This window comes from Vigna radiata, chromosome 6 (genome assembly GCF_000741045.1).
Source record: "Vigna radiata var. radiata cultivar VC1973A chromosome 6, Vradiata_ver6, whole genome shotgun sequence".
NCBI lineage: Eukaryota > Viridiplantae > Streptophyta > Magnoliopsida > Fabales > Fabaceae > Vigna > Vigna radiata.
The window spans coordinates 35734410-35752825 of NC_028356.1; the positions used below are offsets into that span (position 1 = coordinate 35734410).

An 18416-nucleotide genomic window follows, 5' to 3' on the forward strand; every position below is an offset into this window, starting at 1 on the left:
TAAGCAGGCTAGTGAAAATACCATAGCATAACAGCTGAAGCAAGAGAAAGCTTCACAAAACCAAACAAGTCCACAAATGCTAGCCATGTGAATCCAGTCCATGCTCCATCTGACTTTGTGATGAAAATGTAGAGCAATTGTCCAATCACAATCAACCACCATGATGCGTTAAGAGTGATAGCTGCTCCAATCAGACCCCACCCCAGCTTCAGTATAAGAAGCCAGCTAAAAACTGTGTGGAACACCAAAACACCTACTGATACCCATAACATGACTAGCACTTTCCCTTGTGCCTGCAAAAACTTTTGGATTGGAAAGTTTGCAGCGTATGCAAATAACTGGGGTATCATCCACAGAGCAAATTTTCCTGCCAAAACAAAGCAGATTTAGTTCATAATATTTGAAGTGAGTGTTTTGAAGAGAAATGTGAAAGTGAATGGTAACCTGCAGCATGTGAGATCTGAGATGTTTCTCCAAGCAACGCTAAAATAGGAGGTGACCAAATATAAATAGGTAACATAAGAAGTGCAGTGATGAATAAGATGACCCATGATCTCTGCATGTACACTCCCAACATCCTCATCTGCCCTGCACCATAAGCTTGCCCACACAGAGTCTCCAAGGCACTTCCCATTCCCAACTTATCACAACACCAACAACATAAACAATCCATCAAAATAAAAATAAAAAAAATAAAATTGTACATACTTTTAAACATTTAAATAATATATAAAATTGAAGTCATTGAGAAGGCCTAATAAATATTTTGCATGCAAATATAATTTTCTTTTATGTCTAAGAAGATTATAATGTATTAAATTCGTAATACAAAATACCACATCTTTATCATAATTTTTACATAAAATATTTCCACTTCAAAATTATGTATTAAAACACAAATTCTTTATAATAAAATAGTGACTAAAACATAATTTTTTTTGTTTAAATTAAATATTTTACTAACTTTAGTAAATTTCCTACAACACTTATAGTATAGATTGACTTTTTTTTTCATTGTATTTTATAACTTTAGTAAATTTACTACAACACGTGAATATCACTTTTGAAACAGATGCAAAAAGACTCCACCACACAAGCCTATATTCAGATCTAGCTTTTAGTAAATGAAGTCGTGATAATTAATACTTTGCCAAAATATAGCACTGCTTAACAGGATGACAAAAAAAATCCGCGCCCATAGATATTTATGGATAAAATCCGCAACGGATAATTGATACTCACGGTTTGCGGGTAGTAGGTTTTTAATACCTGTTTATAAACAGGTCGGGTAGGAATTGTAAAAAAATTCGCACCGCAGATATATGCTCATAAAATCCACAACGAATAGTTGGTACCCGTGGATATTTACTACCGCAACTCGTGGATAACATATATTTTAATACCCGCTTATAATCGAGTCGGGTTCAGGTACTACTCTATCCGTACTTGCGGATACCCGTTACTCACTAAAAAGATTGAAATTATAGTTTTTCCTTTGGGTTAAGTGAGGTTTTATTGTTTTGCATTTTGCTTCTTTACTTCTTTATGTTGTCAAAAGTTTTGTGGTGTGCATGTTGTCTATGCCCTTCCCCTTTGTGCCACCATCAGAGAGTGTTGGATTTACAACTAGAAGGAGATCTATGCCACCAACAGCGTTAGATTTACAAACCAGAGAGGTCGCACACTCTTCAACCTTATTTTTACGATTGTTCTATTCTGCAACAGTGTTGTGTTGTGTCCTGCAACTGTGTTTTTTAATAATTGTTGAGTTGTTGTAGATTTTTCTTTGTTAAGCTATGTTGGGTATGTGAGAAGAAATTAAATCAGGAAAGAACATAGATTAGGAAGTAACTGTTTAGTATGTGAGAAGAAATTATATCAAGAAGAAAAAAAGGACAGGAAAGAACATAGATTTTTTCCGAATGAATGCTTTTCTCACTCCTTTTCTCCAAAATGAAATGTGCTTGAAGCACTCCAGGATGTGTCCTCTACTTTCCTGGACGTTGCAACCCTACATAACCAAAGCTGGAACTTCTAGGCATCCAAGTTTAAAGCTTTCTACATGAATTAGTTTTTTTCTTCTTTTTTTCCATTGAAATTAATGGATTAAGGATACTAATGTCGTATTACATAACGGAACTTGAGATTGTTACCTAACTGTCTGAGATGAATACCAGTACAAAAAAAGAATAAAAAAGGATTTTGTTTGAACTTGAAAGCAAGTGGGTGGGGTGATTTGGTGTGTCCCAAACTTGTATTATCTTACCCTTTTTAAGTTGAACAAATTATATGATAAATTGAGTACATGTAAGGAATTGGGTTGGTGTAAATAGGTAAACTGTGTTTCACAAGTTAATTAGTGGTCATGATAATGCAAATATTTTTTTGCTAAATTTAAATTTATCCTCCCGCAAACTTATATGTTTTAAATATTATTTGTATGTTTTTGCAATTTAATTTGAATTTCATTTAAAAACTTAAAAATATTTTTTTAAAATTTGAAAACGGGTATTCAACGAATATTTGCGGGTTGAAAAAAATTCACGGATTTTTTTTATGCGGATATCTGCGCGGGTAGCGCGTTGGGTTGCGAGTACAGCTTTATCTGGTCGGTTGGTAGGCATTATCTGTGTTCAATCCGACCCGTTATCATCCCTAAGGTTGGATACCGGTATTATACTATTCGTACCTGCGAATATCTGTTACCCGCAAAAAATAAAAGTAAAAAATTGATTTATATTTTCTTAAGTTAAATTTAATTAAAATTAACATTAATGTATATTATATTTTATATATTTTTTGTAATTTTATTTTAATAATTTATAAAAGATATATACTTTTAAATATTTACAGGTATCCGCAAATATCCGTAATACTTACAGATATTTTTTAAGTGGATATCCGTGTAGGTAACGAATCGAATAAATTATGAATTTTTTTTGTCGGATCGAATTACGTATAGGATTATCTGTTCCATTCCCACCCATTGTCATATCTAATGCTTACATACAAACATATTTTTATTCATAAATGGATATAAATAAAATAGTTATATGTGAGACAGATATTTATTTATTTTGTAAAAAGTATAATTCTTTATTTTTATCATTTGACTAAATAAATCGGAGAACTCAAGAAGATCGAAGAAAAATATCATTAAAAATACATAAAAATTAAAAAAAAAATCTTTCAGCTTTATTACATCATGTTATTTCACAAATTATGCAGACAGTGCCACCGAGAAAACCAAACAAATTATGCAGACAATTCTCCGAAGAAAACCAGACAAATTATGCAGACAGTGTGCTCCCCAGAAAACCAAACAAGTTTCTTCATGACATTATGGCAAACAGTTGAAGAAAATGAAAAAAAAGAAGGCATGAAATAGAAGACAAGGGAAGTTTGAGGGTACCATGACTCCAAAACCAAGACCTGCAATGACAGAATTTTCTACAGAAACTGCTGCAAGAGCAAGATCACCAAGTTGGCCTGCAAAAGTTTGAGTGAGTGCACCGAGCGAGTACTGACATATAGAGGTGATGATAGCGGGACCTGCTAGTCTCCATAGCTTCTTTGATTCAAAACCAAAACTCTTAACAGCAAATTTCAGTGTCTTCTCCTCAACAGTGTGAGGGTTCTCAGTGTTCTCTAGAAAGGGAATGTCCATTGACATGTTTGGTTTCTTGAGCCACTTGTTCTGTCACTGATATTGCTTTCACTTAGAAAACTCAGAACTTCCTGTTGTAGCTTTTATATAGTGTTGAAGTTGGAACTGAAATAATTCGAATTATACTTATTGACACATATAGTTTCTCCATTTGAAATAATTTTATTGGTAGGTTGACAGATATACATTACATCAAGTTTATTATGTTTAATTCTGAAAAATTCAATTTTGAATTTAGTTTTATAGAGATGATAAACTTTTGTATAAATTTCATTTCGATAATACCAAGTTACGTCAATATCATGAAAATACAATATCTTACCAAATTAATGTATTCTAATTTTGTGTATCTTTTTCTTTCACGACTTCTCTCATTTCTTTTTTCACAAACATATTCTAATTAAAATCTATCAGAATTTACTTTAAGGAAATTACTTTTATATTAAAATTTCCCTACTCTTTGGTTTTTATGTATGAATATTTTGATATTTTACCAGATCTTGAGTTAAGAACGGCTGTAAATGAATGTTTATATGATGATAAAAATATCAAGAATGCAACCAACAAAAATTTAATTATGACAATTTATTTCTTTTGTACATATTAAACTTTAGGTTTAAACCTTTTTTGGTTCCTAAGTTAAGTTCTGATGTTTCGATTAGTCCCCGTTTTTAAAAATGTCAACCTTTAGTCCCTATGATATGAAAAATGTATCAAATTAGTTCTATTCGTTAATAAATCACAAGTTTTTCATTAAGTGATTTGTTGTTCATAACACTTTCCATTAACAAATCACAAAATATTGGATACCTAGGTATGAAAACTTGTGATTTATTAATAGAAAGTGGGTTTGTAAGCCTAACTCAACCTCACAAAACTGGCTTGTAAGGTGAGGTCTGCACCCCACTTATATATTATAAATTGACCTTACCTCTAGTCGATGTGGGACTTCCAACACACCCCCTTCACACCGAGGTATAGACATCTCGTGCGTGATAGTAGAAATTGGGTGGTCCAATAGCGGCCCGACATCGGGTGGAATAGAAACAGAAATGCCCACTTAGAACTCGCTAGGATAGGCTTTAACCTGGCTTTGATACCATATTAGAAAGTAGGTTTAAGCCTAACTAGGGCATTTCTGTTTCTATTCCACCCGTTGTCGGGCCGCTATTGGACCATCCAATTTCTACTATCACGCACGAGATGTTTATACCTCGGCGTGAAGGGGATGTGTTAGAAGTCCCACATCGACTAGAGATAAAGTCAAATTATAATATATAAGCGAGGTGCAAACCTCACTTTACAAGCCGGTTTTGTGAGGATGAGTTAGGCTTAAACTCACTTTCTAATATGGTATCAAAGTCATGGTTAAAGCCTATCCTAGCGAGTTCTAAGTTGGCATTTCTGTTTCTATTCCACATGTTGTCGGGCCGCTATTGGACCACCCAATTTCACTATCACGCATGAGATGTCTATACCTCGGCGTGAAGGGGGTGTGTTGGAAGTCCCACATCAACTAGAGATAAGGCCAAATTATAATATATAAGCGAGGTGCAAACCTCACTTTACAAGACGGTTTTGTGGGGTTGAGTTAGGCTTAAACTCCGAGTTAGGCTTAAACTCCACTTCTAACATTTATTGTTCATTAAGTGTTTTCATGAGGACTGATTTGATACATTTTTCATATCTTAGGGACTAAAAGTTGACATTTTTAAAAATGGAGACTAAACTGATAATCAGAACTTAACTTAAGAATAAAAAATGGTTTAAACCTAAACTTTATGTTTGGTTTAGTGTATGATTGTTCCACACTTTGGATAAATTATCTGAAATTAATATTATAATATTGTTTATGTTAATAGTTGAATATTTTTATTAATTAAAAAATATTGAAAATTATAAAATTAAATTAAATTTAAAGTTAAATTTTTAAAATAAATATTAAATATTAAGGATTATAGTTAATAACAATTTAAATATTATATATATATATATATATATATATATATATATATATATATTTAAAAATTTCATTATAAAACAAACTTAATAACATTATTTTAAATAACTTAAAATTAAAACATTAATAAAATGGCAAAGTTTAGATTAATATGCTTCGAGATTGGTATATCTGGAAGTGTTGGAAGAACATTATAGAAGTATATATTTAATTTGTTCCCAAAAACACTACTTTGATATATAATGTTTAGGTTTAAATCTTCGTATCATTCTCATATTTTTTTAATGAGAATTTTAAGTGGGTTTTCATTTTTGTAACGATCTTAATTGAGTCATAATATTTGTAAAATTGAGTCAATTTTGTCCTATCCGTTAAGTTGTCAACAATTTATGACATGACACAAAATTTAATTAGAAATGTGAAGGGATTGAGATTCCTCCATCGTGTTCATTACCCTCCACCATTAATTCCAAATTGGGATTCCAGCCTAGGGTGGTGGCTCCGTCGAATTCCGCCACCGACCGAAATTTGTATCTGAACCTGGTGACAACAATTTTACTCTTGTAAATTAAATTTATAAATCAATTAGACCAAAAATCAAAAACAAAGATGCAAATCAGATCACTATAAACGGGCAGAAGAATAAAAGAGAACCATGCTCCAATAAAATCACGCATCAACACTGAAAAATAACTTTGCCAAAAGAAATTTAAAAGAAAGAAAATTTAAATCAAGTATCTACTTCACCGGCGATGAATGTTCTTCCCACAGGGAACATTTGCCCCTCTGGGAAGATCTTGAAGACGGGATGGGGATGGTGGCGAATTGGAGTAGTAGAAGCTATGTTTTGGAGTACGACATGGAGAGCATAATGCATGGTGGCGAGAAGGCAGAGTCAAAGCTTCCAGATCTTGATTCGAAGATCCACCTTACATTCGGAGTCCACCATGGCTGCTGGAGACTTTCCGGCAGGAATCATTCCTCTGATTCCATCGTACGTTACTCAAATTCCCACCTTCTTGCTCTTGAGTCAATCCATCTTCATCTTCACCTTGGTATCCGTCTATATCTCAACGGGGAAACCCTTCTTCTTCTTCAGACCTGATCTTAGGTTAGTCAACAAATTAGTGTCCATATCTTCCGAACCGGACAACACCGCGCGGAGGCTCGTCTGGTTGTTTTTGTCGGAGGTAAAAGGTTGTAACGGAGTTGTTCCCGACGGTGACGGAGTTGGAGAAGACTGTAACGCGAAGGGGTCGTAGAAGAAAATAAGGTGGTTGTTGGGGTTTTTGGCAATGAGAGTGAGGTTGAAGAGCGTGACGAGGTGCGAGGAGAGTCGGCCGAGGAGGTGAGGTTCATCTTGACAATGCGAAGGTTGGTGACGGAGAATTCAGGACGGTGTTGGCGGTACAGAAAAACTAGAAATAGCATGAATCCCAAATCAATTTCATCAGTTTATCTTCTTCGTGCAATGCCTCAATGGCTGCTGAGATTAACAAATCTCTATGAGCCTCTCCATGGCAATAACAAAAATTCCAAACTCGTAGAGTAGGGGAACCCTTCTGCCATGAAATCAATCTCCTTCGCGCCTCCCTTACGTGTGACGACACAACCTTTTCCTCCCCTCTGCAGAGTGAAAAACCCTAATTTACCATGTCATAATTCTTTAATTTAAATAAAAATTCCATTTAATCAAATAATACACATGAACATAAACACGTCATCAAAGTTTGACACTGTAACAATTTAACGAATAGAACAAAATTAACTCAATTTTACAAATATCATGACTCAATTGAAACAGTTAAGAAAATAAGAACCCACTTTTAATATTATCATAGAAATGTGAAGAATATTCGAAAGTTTAAACCTAATGTTTATTTACCCAAAAAACTAGAGTTGTCAAAACAGGTAACCCGGCTCGACCCGGCCCGGCCCACCACGGGTTGGTCACTTAATGAACCAACCCAACCCGGCTCATTTATTAGTGAGCCAAAAAAACTTGAACTCGGCCCGACCCATTACGGGTTGGTGGGTAAACGGGTTGGCTCACTAGCCTACTTAATTATATTTTTTTAAAATAAAAAAATACAAACTTTCTGTAATTTATATTTAAACAATTTTCACTCCCAAAAAATTATGTTAAAGACAATTCAAAATAATAATAAAAAGTACAATATAATCCAAATGTCATTCAAAAACAAACACAAAAAACATACAAATAAGTTTCTTATATTCATCATTTTTTGTTCTTGTTGTAACCCTTGACCCTTGTTCTTGTTGTCTCCAAATTCACTAATAAAGATTTTCCTAATATCAAAACAATTCCGACAATCAATAAAAAAATATTAGTAAAAAAAAAAAGAGAACCAGTACTCAACAACATCAACAAAAAATTAATAGTTTAATCTGTAACATAATTTGATTCAAAGATATCAAAAAGAGCTTGTTCAAATAATGTATACTCAGATTATTTAAATAAAATGAACAAAATCTGATACAAGCATGTCAGCACATGAAAAAATCATTCCATGTCTTCAAATCCCCCAGAACAAAAAACAAATTCGCAAACCTCATTTTTGTCATTATAGGGATTTTGAAAAAAAAAAGAAAGAGAAGTGAGAAAACAAAAATGTTGAGAAAAGAGAAGAAATAAGGAAGGGTGTTTTACCTGCTCCTTGAAGAATTTTAGTGAATTGAGGGTGAGAGTATGTCAAATGAGAGCAAGTACCCTGAGAGTGATTTGTGAGAACAGATGTTACTTTTTTGGTATACACAGTGATTGGAGAAAGTATTTTATTTTTTAGGGTTTTATAAATAAAATAATAAATTAAAAAAATAAAATAGGTAGGTGGGTTGGTGGGCCAACCCGGCTCACCATGGGTTCAACCTGCATGAGCCGGATCTAAATGAGTCGGGTTGAAATCTGACCCGCATATAAGTGGGTTATATTTTTCAAACTCAACCCGGCTCGAACCCGTGACAGACCGGATTGACTCGCGGGTTGTGACCCATTTTAACGGCTCTAAAAAAACCAATCCCAAATAGTAAATGCGTTTTTTTAGAACACTCTAATTCTTACACATTAAAAGAATTTAATACATTTTTAAATATTAAAATTATGTAATTTAAAGTTACAAAATATAGATACGATACAACAAAATAGAAAATCCAAATTCCTATGCATCATTGATTGGACTCGATTTCCTCGTGAGATGATTAAAAAATCAGTTTCTTATTTTTCCAACAAGCAATTGCGACAACATAGTCTGAATCTGACTGTTGAAAAAGAAAATTCATCTTAGAAAGTGAAGCATCACATAAAGCAATAAAGCCAAATATACAAATACAAAAGGTCTATTTATAAAAAAAAAATTGAAAAAGGTTAAATATGATTTTGGTCCCTATACTTTAAGGCGATTTTGGCTTTAATTTCTCTTTCAAACTAAGGTACAATTTAGTCCTTCAATTTTAGAAAACTCTAGTTTTAGTCCTTTTTACCAAATTTTTTTAACTTTATTTGTTGTTTCAAGCACTAAAATTTGGTAAAAAGGACTAAAACCAGAATTTTTTAAAGTTGAAGGACTAAATTGTACCTTAATTTGAAAGAGTGACTAAAACCAAAATCAGCCCAAAATATAGGGACTATAAATATATTTAACCCATTGAAAAATGATGATTTGAAAAATCTTTCACTATATATAATCAATTAACAGGTTTTTTATGACCAATAATATTTAAAATAATTAATAAAAAATAAAAGGTAATTAAATAAATAATTGAAAAAGTTAAGAAAGCATTAAATTAGAAATAGAGGTAATTTGATGATTATTGTTGAAAATTTGCAAAATGGCAACATCAGGTACACTAGCATGCTGAATACAACGAATGATAAAGCTAAAAACAAAGGAACAGAGGTATCTTAATGAAAAAACACATGACAAATAATATCATCATTTTTACGTTCATTTAATAATTAAGAATATAAATTTAAAATGCCATAAAAATATAAATTTTTGTATTTTTTAAAATGAGAAAAGTAAAAAATAAATAAAAATAGTATTAAACAAATATAAAATATTTAAATATTTCAAAAATATTTTTTAAAATATTTAAAATAATAGTATTATAATATATTTTTATATTCATTTAACATAAAATACAAGATAAAATAGTCAAAATAGTATAAACTTTTATAATTTTTTTAAGAGAAAAAGCAAAAGATAAATAAAATTAAAGTCAAATAAATATAAAAAATTTAAATATGTAAAACAAATCATTTCTCAATATTTTAGGATGTTCTGACAACAAGCATATGTTTGTTTTATTCAAGAATTTGAGTGACACTAAATCGCAAAAAATAATGAAGAACTGTAGTTTTAAAATTTAGACTTCATGTTTTACTCTCATAATGTTAAATTGTTTTTGGTCTTGGGTTATTAAATAATTTCAAGTTAATATTTATCAATTAATATTTATGTTAAAACAGTAAAAATAACTTAAATATAAATTTAAAGTATATTTTGATAAGTTAAATTAAAAATATGTAATACTAGTTAATTAAACAATTATATTTTTATTTTAAAATTAAAAATTAAACTGTATCAAAATTTATGAAAAATAAATTCTATTTCACTTTAAATATTTAAAATTAAAAGTATATTTATTTTATATAAAATAAAATTAAATATGTTTTAATTTTTAAATTTAATTAAATAAGTATATTTAAATGCTACCAAATTAATGTATTCTAATTTTGTGTATCTTTTTCTTTCACGACTTCTCTCATTCTTTCTCATTTCTTTTTTCACAAACATATTCTAATTAAAATCTAACTAGTGTCTATTTAGTTTATATATATACTATCACTAAATACGTCCTATCATAATACGTCCTATCAGAATTTACTTTAAAAAAATTACTTTTAAGAAATATATATGTAGATATATAAATTAAATAGACAACTCATATATATCGATATTGATTTCGAGATATTATACTATTATTACAGAAAATATATTGAAAAGGTGTTTAAAAGTGTAAATATGAAAATACTCAAGTTGCTAAAAGAGACAACAATTTCTCAATTAATGCCTAAAAGAAATTTAGAAGTTCAAGAAATATAGAAAGTTTTCTATGTATTTATTCTAGAAAGTTTGATGTAGGTCTAAGTGTGTTCACATTCACATATAATATACATAGTTGAAGTATTAACCAAATTTTTTAAAAATATAAAAATATATCATTGGAAAGCAAAAAATAAATAAATTATGAAGTATTTATAAATAATAAAAGACTATATATTCATGTGAAGGAAGTTAGACTAATTGGTGATGATTGGATATTATGATATTTTGAAAGATGACAAAATAGTTTGAGATCGATTTGAAGTTAAATTTTTATAATATATTTTATGTTTTACATTTCATTTTATGTATGATTAGATTGACTTTAAATATGGTGATATTTTAACACTATTTTTTGACACTATTTTGACACTGCACACGTATCAAAATGTGATCGAACGATTTTAAATTAAAAAAGTTGAGGCAGAGATATATTTGGAAGAGAAAAATCAAAGTTTGTTTTTCTAATTTGAAATCGTCCAACCACATTTTAACACGTGTGCAGTGTCAAAATAGTGTCAAAAAATAGTGTTAAAATATCATTTTCCATAAGTTTATGACTAAGAATATATATGATATGAAAAATTAATTGTATAGATTTTTATAAATAATATTTCAATTTCATCATGGACTAAATTAGAAATATTAAAATTACAAAAAAAAAAACCTAAAGTGAAAACCTAAAGTGCTTACCATTTTTTCCTGGAACACTTACAATTTTTTCTGTTTATTTGTTTTCATCCCATCAAAAAAGAAAACCTAAAGTACTTCATAGTTGGAAAATCAAATATAATTTTCATTTATGTTGTTTTTAATTGTCAATCCAGATACATTTTAGCATACTGCTTTATACACGTTGAAGATAGAATTTAAATTTAAATTATTGTTACACTTAGTTAGGAATAAGATTTAAAAATTTAAAATTGTTTTCTATTTTTAAGTTGTTTCTTATTTTTAAGCATAAACTGTTAATATTATTTATATAAATGTACCTCAATTGAGAAGAAAAATATGAATGAATGAATGAATTATTTCTCATAATCCTTTACTATTTTGTCTTTGCTGCCGGTGGCCGACTGCCATGGCCACTGACAGCCCCTAAAAATCTCTTTTTTTTTCTTGAATTTTTTATTGGATCTTTTCCTTCTTGAATTCTTCTTGAATCTTTCCTTTTTGAAGCAATTTTTTGAATTCATCTTCTTGAATCTTTTCCTCTTGAATAATTTTCTTTTTGAATTCCTTTTCTTGAATCTTTTCTTCTTCAATATTTAATCAATCATCTTCTTGAACTCTTTCTCTTAAATTATTTTAATTCTTTTACTTGAATCATCTCTTTCTTGAAGTTTTTTTTTACGTGAATCTTTTTCTTTTTTAATTACTTCTCCATCCACTCTTGTTCTTGAATTTTTCTTCTTGGCTTTCTTGTTATTGAATCTTCTTGTTCTTGAATTTTCTTCTTCTTCTTGAATCTTCTCTTGCTTAATCTTGTGTTCTTGAATTCTTTTTTTTCTTTGACTTGCTCTTTCCTTATCAAGACACTGGTGAATTTGGTGTCTGATGGTTGTGTCGTTGGCATTCCTCTTCTCTATTTCATTATCTTGACCCAATCAAAAAGTGTTGCAGCTTCTGTATTTGGTATTCTTGATCGAAATCACAAAGTGATGACTCTAACTACCCTCTTTGGTCCTAACTAATGGACATGCGTACCGGAGCTCGAAACAAATCGGTATCTCACTGGTACAGTGACGAAACCCTCCATTAACTATGATAATGGACTCTATGAGGCCCCCGTTGATGCAGCGGTTTATCCGCCTTGAATCTGCCCATCAAATTTGGGATGCACATCAAATTTGAGATGCAGCTCTCCACACATTCTACGATCAATCCGATGAAACTCTCCCCTCTCTGTGTCGGACTCTTCCCTCCTCTCTGTGTCGGACTTAGTTAGGAATAAGTTTTAAATATTTAAAGTTTTTTTTTTCTGTTTTTAAGTTGTTTCCTATTTTTAAGTATAAGCTCTTAATATTGCTTATATAAATGTATCTCAATTGAGAAGAAAAATATGAATAAATGAATGAAAGAATTATTTCCCATAATTGTTTCAACAATAGAGATATTGAAAATTACTCTTTTAATTAAAAAGGTTTAATTGTTTATTTATTATTGATGTGTTTTGATGCATAATCTAAAGAATATGGATGATTTCTAATTTCTTATTTATACGGGTATCTAAAGTCATTTTAAAATTATTTTAAATAAAATGAATTTTATATTTTTTGTACATTCCAAAATATCTTTCTTGATGAATAATAAGTTAGTGGTCATCTTCGAAGTAAAAGAAAAGGTAGTTTTTTCTTGTTAATAATCATAAAAAATATTATTGAAAATGATTATATGACAATTTATTTCAAATAGGTTGAGTTAGATTAAATTTTATATTTTTTGCTGCCTTCTCTGTTCTCCTAAAAAGTTAAAATAAATATGTATAAAAAATTTAAAAGGAATTAGGAAAAAGTAGTTTTTTATTAGCAAAAATTATAAAAATGGGCTATAATCTAAAGCAAAATTTGTAAAATCTCACTCAAATACATGCCTAAAACATGAAGTTCTTCATTATTGGTACAATTCATGGACTCTAAGTCCAATTCTCCACTGCCATAAAGGAAAGGAAAGAAAACAAAAAACAAAATCATTGATCATATGCAATTGATCCTCCCCACTTTCTCACACGACCCTCTGCTTCTTCAGCCTGTGAAATCCATTGCGACAACAATAAAATTTGAACATATAAGATTACTTACAACAAATTTGAATAAAAGAGAAGATTGTTGATTTCAATTGGAACATTTAACTTAAAACCTTAAACTCTTGCAAGATTAAATTAAAGAGAGGGAGAATAATAAATGAAGAATGCACTAACCTCTTTTTTCCAATTGGTTATTGAAGTGATTACTATAAGGATTATGGTCTGCAAAACTATGCCTGCAATCAACCCTGACCAAATACCCTGCATTACACACACACATGAAGAGTAATATCAACACTATTATTTTATTACCATGACAATAAATTGCATAACTTATGTCAAAACATGGTTAGAATCTAAACTCAAAAATAACATAATGTCAAGAGAATGTAAGGATGGTAAATCACCACTACTCCAAAATTAAGTGTAAATCCCAAGATTATTCCTGCTGGTAATCCAAATACATAATAGCACCCAATGTTGATGTATGCTACAAGAGATTGCCAACCAGCTCCAACAGCAACACCTGATGAAGTTTTGTCATGGAAAAAGTTATGAGATTTAACACACACAATAACAACAGCATGTACTTTACAAATTTTATGCCTTAAAACTTGCATTTAACTTGTGAAAAAAAGGATGCGTAATCCTTGATTGGATGATGTAATTTGAGAGTTTCATAGCTTGTGAGAGTGACTAACCAGATAGGACTGGCTGAAGGCTGTTTAGAATTGCAGTGACACCGAGCAAAGTAGCAAGCTTAGTTGTTTCATGGGCAACTGCAGAGCTGGTGGTAAAAAAGTAGGGAAAAAAATCCTTTGTTGATAGAACTACGATCATGACCACAAAACCTATGGCCACTGATGTGATTGAAACCACCCACACTGAAAACTTTGCAGCCTTGAAATCACCAGCACCAAGTTCATTTGATACTCTCACACTGTTCATCAATTAAAACAAAGTCATTTAGAATATTCTTCTTCACTCACTATTCAGTAAAAAAAGTCTAAAATAACATAAGTAAAAAGTTTTTTCTTTATCAGTGTTATCAGAACGTACCTTATAGCAGCATTGAACCCAATTGCAATCATGGCATCCCAGCCATTTATGTTCATACTGCAAACATCAAAACAAGTATTAGTACTCAATTTTAATCTCTCTAAAAGTACTAAAAGCATTTTGTGTGTGTGTTGAAACAAAGGGTTTGAAAACATTTTTAAGCCAATTGTATTTTCAACTTGTGCAACATAAAGAGAGTTTAGAGGGTTAGAAAACTATTCACCAGATAGATATGGCATCAACAGGTACCAGAGGATTTTTCAAACGTCCTGTTATCACTACCAGTATCATCATATACCAGAACTCCAAGCTGCCACAATATTCAATTCAGAAGTTCAAATTTAGCAGAAAACATAATAAAGTTCAATGCAGAAAATTAAGCAGGCTAGTGAAAATACCATAGCATAACAGCTGAAGCGAGAGAAAGCTTCATAAAACCAAACAAGTCCACAAATGCTAGCCATGTGAATCCAGTCCATGCTCCATCTGACTTTGTGATGAGAATGTAGAGAAATTGTGCAATGACAATCAACCACCATGATGTGTTAAGAGTGATAGCTGCTCCAATCAAACCCCAGCCTAGCTTCAATATAAGAAGCCAGCTAAAAACTATGTGCAGCACCAAAACCCCCACTGATACCCATAATATGACAAGCACTTTCCCCTGTGCCTGCAAAAACTTTTGGATTGGAAAGTTTATAGCATATGCAAATAACTGAGGTATCATCCACAGAGCAAACTTTCCTGCCAAAACAAAGCATATTTAGTTCATAACATTTAAAGTGAGTGTTTTGACGAGAAATGTGAAAGTGAGTTGTAACCTGCAGCATGTGAGATCTGAGATGTTTCTCCAAGCAGCACTAAAATAGGAGGTGACCAAATATAAATAGGTAACATAAGAAGTGCAGTGGTGAACAAGATGACCCATGATCTTTGCATGTACACTCCCAACATCCTCATCTGCCCTGCACCAAACGTTTGCCCACACAGAGTCTCCAAGGCACTTCCCATTCCCAACTTATCCCAACAACAACAACATAAGCAATCCATTAATTTTAATCACAAATTTCTTTTAAAAAAATATACTTTAACACAAATCTTTTACATTTAGTTTAGAATTTAACATACAATTTTTATAACTTTAGGACTTGATATATACACTTTTAAAACTGAATACTAAGCCAAAAAAAAGCACGTAATGTAGGACACATTTAAATAATATATAAAATTAAAGTCATTGAAAAGACCCTAATAAAAATTTTGCATGCAAATATAATTTTCTTTTATGTCTAAGAAGATTAAAATGTATTAAATTCGTAATACAAAATACGACATCTTTAGCATAACTTTTAAAGAAAATATTTCCACTTCAAAATTATGTATTAAAACACAAATTCTTTATAATAAAATAGTGACTATAAAACACAATCTTTTTCCTTTAAAGTAAATATTTTACTGATTTTAGTAAGTTTTCTACATTTTTCATTGTATTTTATAGCTATTCATACGTGAATATAATTTTTGAAACAGTTGCAAAAAGAAAAGTTTGTGATCATGACGTGAAAACTTTCCCGCCACACCTCTGAAGCCTATATTCAGTTGAAAAATGATATTTTAACATCATTTTTGGACAATGCACACGTGTCAAAATATGATTGGACGATTTCAAATTAAAAAAGTTGAGACAGAAGTATGTTTGGAAGAAAAAAAACAAAAGTTTGTTTTTTAATTTGAAATCGTCCAACCACATTTTGACACGTGTACAGTGTCAAAATGGTGTCAAAAAATGGTGTTAAAATTTTATTTTCCTTATCATTGGAAAATGATATTTTAACATCATTTTTTGACACTATTTTGACACTGTACACGTGTCAAAATGTGATTGGACGATTTCAAATTAAAAAAATTGAGACAGGGGTATGTTTGGAAGAAAAAAAACAAAAGTTTGTTTTTTAATTTGAAATTGTCCAACCACATTTTGACACGTGTACAATGTCAAAAATACTAATTATGCAGACAGTGCCAAGTAAACCAAACAAATTATGCAGACAGTTCTCCGAAGAAAACCAGACGAATTATGCAGTCAGTTCTCCCAAGAAAACCAGACAAATTATGCAGACAATGCGCCCAAGAAAACCAAACAAATCCCTAACGTGACATTATCGCAAACAGTTGAAGAAAATCGAAAAAGAGAAGGCATGAAATGGAAGACAAGGGTAGTTTGAGGGTACCATGACTCCAAAAGCAAGACCTGCAACGACAGAATTTTCTACAGAAACTGCTGCAAGAGCAAGATCACCAACTTGGCCTGCAAAAGTTTGAGTGAGTGCACCGAGCGAGTACTGACATATACAGGTGAGGATAGCAGGGCCTGCTAGTCTCCATAGCTTCTTTGATTCAAAACCAAAACTCTTAACAAAAAATTTCAGTGTCTTCTCCTCAACAGTGTGAGGGTTGTCAGTGTTCTCTAGCAAGGGAGTGTCCATTGACGTGTTTGGTTTCTTGAGCCACTTGTTCTGTCACTGATATTGCTTTCACTTAGAAAAATTAGAATTTCTGGTGGCGTTGAATATCAGAGAAACTCTGGTTTAGCTTTTATATAGTGTTGAAGTTGGAACTGAGATAATGGGAATGGCAAGTACAGAGATGTAGAGGTTTTACCAACTGCAATAATAAGTATTAAAGAAGGCTTCCGAATGGTATCAAAGGTATTATGGCCACTGTACAAAATTGAGGTACTATTTTATATATAAATAGAAAATTTTAATTTAATTTAATCCTGATTTTTAAGTTTTATCTTCAAAAATTTTAAAATCATAATAATATGTATATATAGTCATAGAATTAAAAAAATATAAAATTTTAAAATTATAAAAGTAGATGTCACGAAAACACATGATAGATATACATTACATCAAGTTTATTATGTTTAATTGCTCTTAAAAATTCAATTTAGAATTTAGTTTCAATTCGATAAAACCAAGTCACGTCAATATCATGAAAATAGAATTTGTTACCAAATTAATGTATTCTAATTTTGTGTATCTTTTTCTTTCACCTACACTTCTCTCATTCTTTCTCAATTTTTTGGACATGTGGTATTTATTATCTTTCTTTTTTCTATTAGAAAGAAATATAAGTAGAAATTTTGTAATTACGAGACTGAAATTCATACCGACAGAAGAAGATTCGAGAATACGAATTGGATATATGTATTTTTTTTTTGTTAAATTGCTAAGATTCGTTTAATTTAAGTCTTGTAAACAGAAAACAAATACTTTTTTTTTTAATTTGTTTTTAACATTATTCATCTATATGAATGTTTATATGATGATAAAAATATCAAGAATGCAACCAACAAAAATTATATATATATATATATATATATATATATATATATAAAAGTTTGTTAGTTTACAATTTTTTTAGTTGATACATTTTAAGAAAGCATACTAAGTTTTAAGTTATAAAAAATTTCTATTAAAAAACTAACAGTAAATTAAAGGACCTTTTAATAATTTTAAAATTTAATTTACAATAAAAAAATAAAAAATATTTATTTGTAGATGGATAATTATTATCTTTTATTATATAATTTTTAAAAGCTAATTGCTTTTTAAAATAAAAAATAAAATAAAAGATAATAACTATCTGAGATCAAGACAAATAAATAATTTTTATTTTTTATTTTAAATTAAATTTTAAAATTATTAAAATATTCTTAATTTATAGTTAAGTTTTATTTTTAATAAAAAAAATTTTGTAATCTAAAACTTAGTAAAATATACCAACTAAAAAACCCTTACGTAAAATTAACAAACCCCGTATATATATATATATATATATATATATATATAT

The 18416-nt window shown here is 30.3% G+C and overlaps 2 protein-coding genes and 1 pseudogene across 2 annotated transcripts; 1 reads left to right on the forward strand and 2 right to left on the reverse strand.

Moving 5' to 3' along the window:
- Positions 1 to 8: 8 nt before the first annotated feature.
- On the reverse strand, positions 9 to 3738 carry LOC106763774 (protein DETOXIFICATION 33-like). Its single transcript, XM_014647930.2, has 3 exons — positions 3413 to 3738; positions 445 to 640; positions 9 to 367 (listed from the first exon to the last, which is right to left on the reverse strand). The coding sequence occupies exons 1-3, from the start codon at positions 3671 to 3673 to the stop codon at positions 9 to 11; spliced, it is 816 nt and encodes a 271-aa protein (XP_014503416.1). The 5' UTR covers positions 3674 to 3738.
- Positions 3739 to 6264: 2526 nt separating this feature from the next.
- On the forward strand, positions 6265 to 7238 carry LOC111241897 (annotated as a pseudogene).
- A 6092-nt stretch (positions 7239 to 13330) lies between these two features.
- Positions 13331 to 17121, reverse strand: LOC106763776 (protein DETOXIFICATION 33-like). Its single transcript, XM_014647932.2, has 9 exons — positions 16790 to 17121; positions 15380 to 15575; positions 14957 to 15302; positions 14782 to 14868; positions 14559 to 14615; positions 14201 to 14439; positions 13907 to 14025; positions 13674 to 13760; positions 13331 to 13502 (listed from the first exon to the last, which is right to left on the reverse strand). Exons 1-9 carry the CDS (start codon positions 17042 to 17044, stop codon positions 13443 to 13445), a joined length of 1446 nt encoding a protein of 481 aa, XP_014503418.1. The 5' UTR covers positions 17045 to 17121; the 3' UTR covers positions 13331 to 13442.
- Positions 17122 to 18416: the final 1295 nt, after the last annotated feature.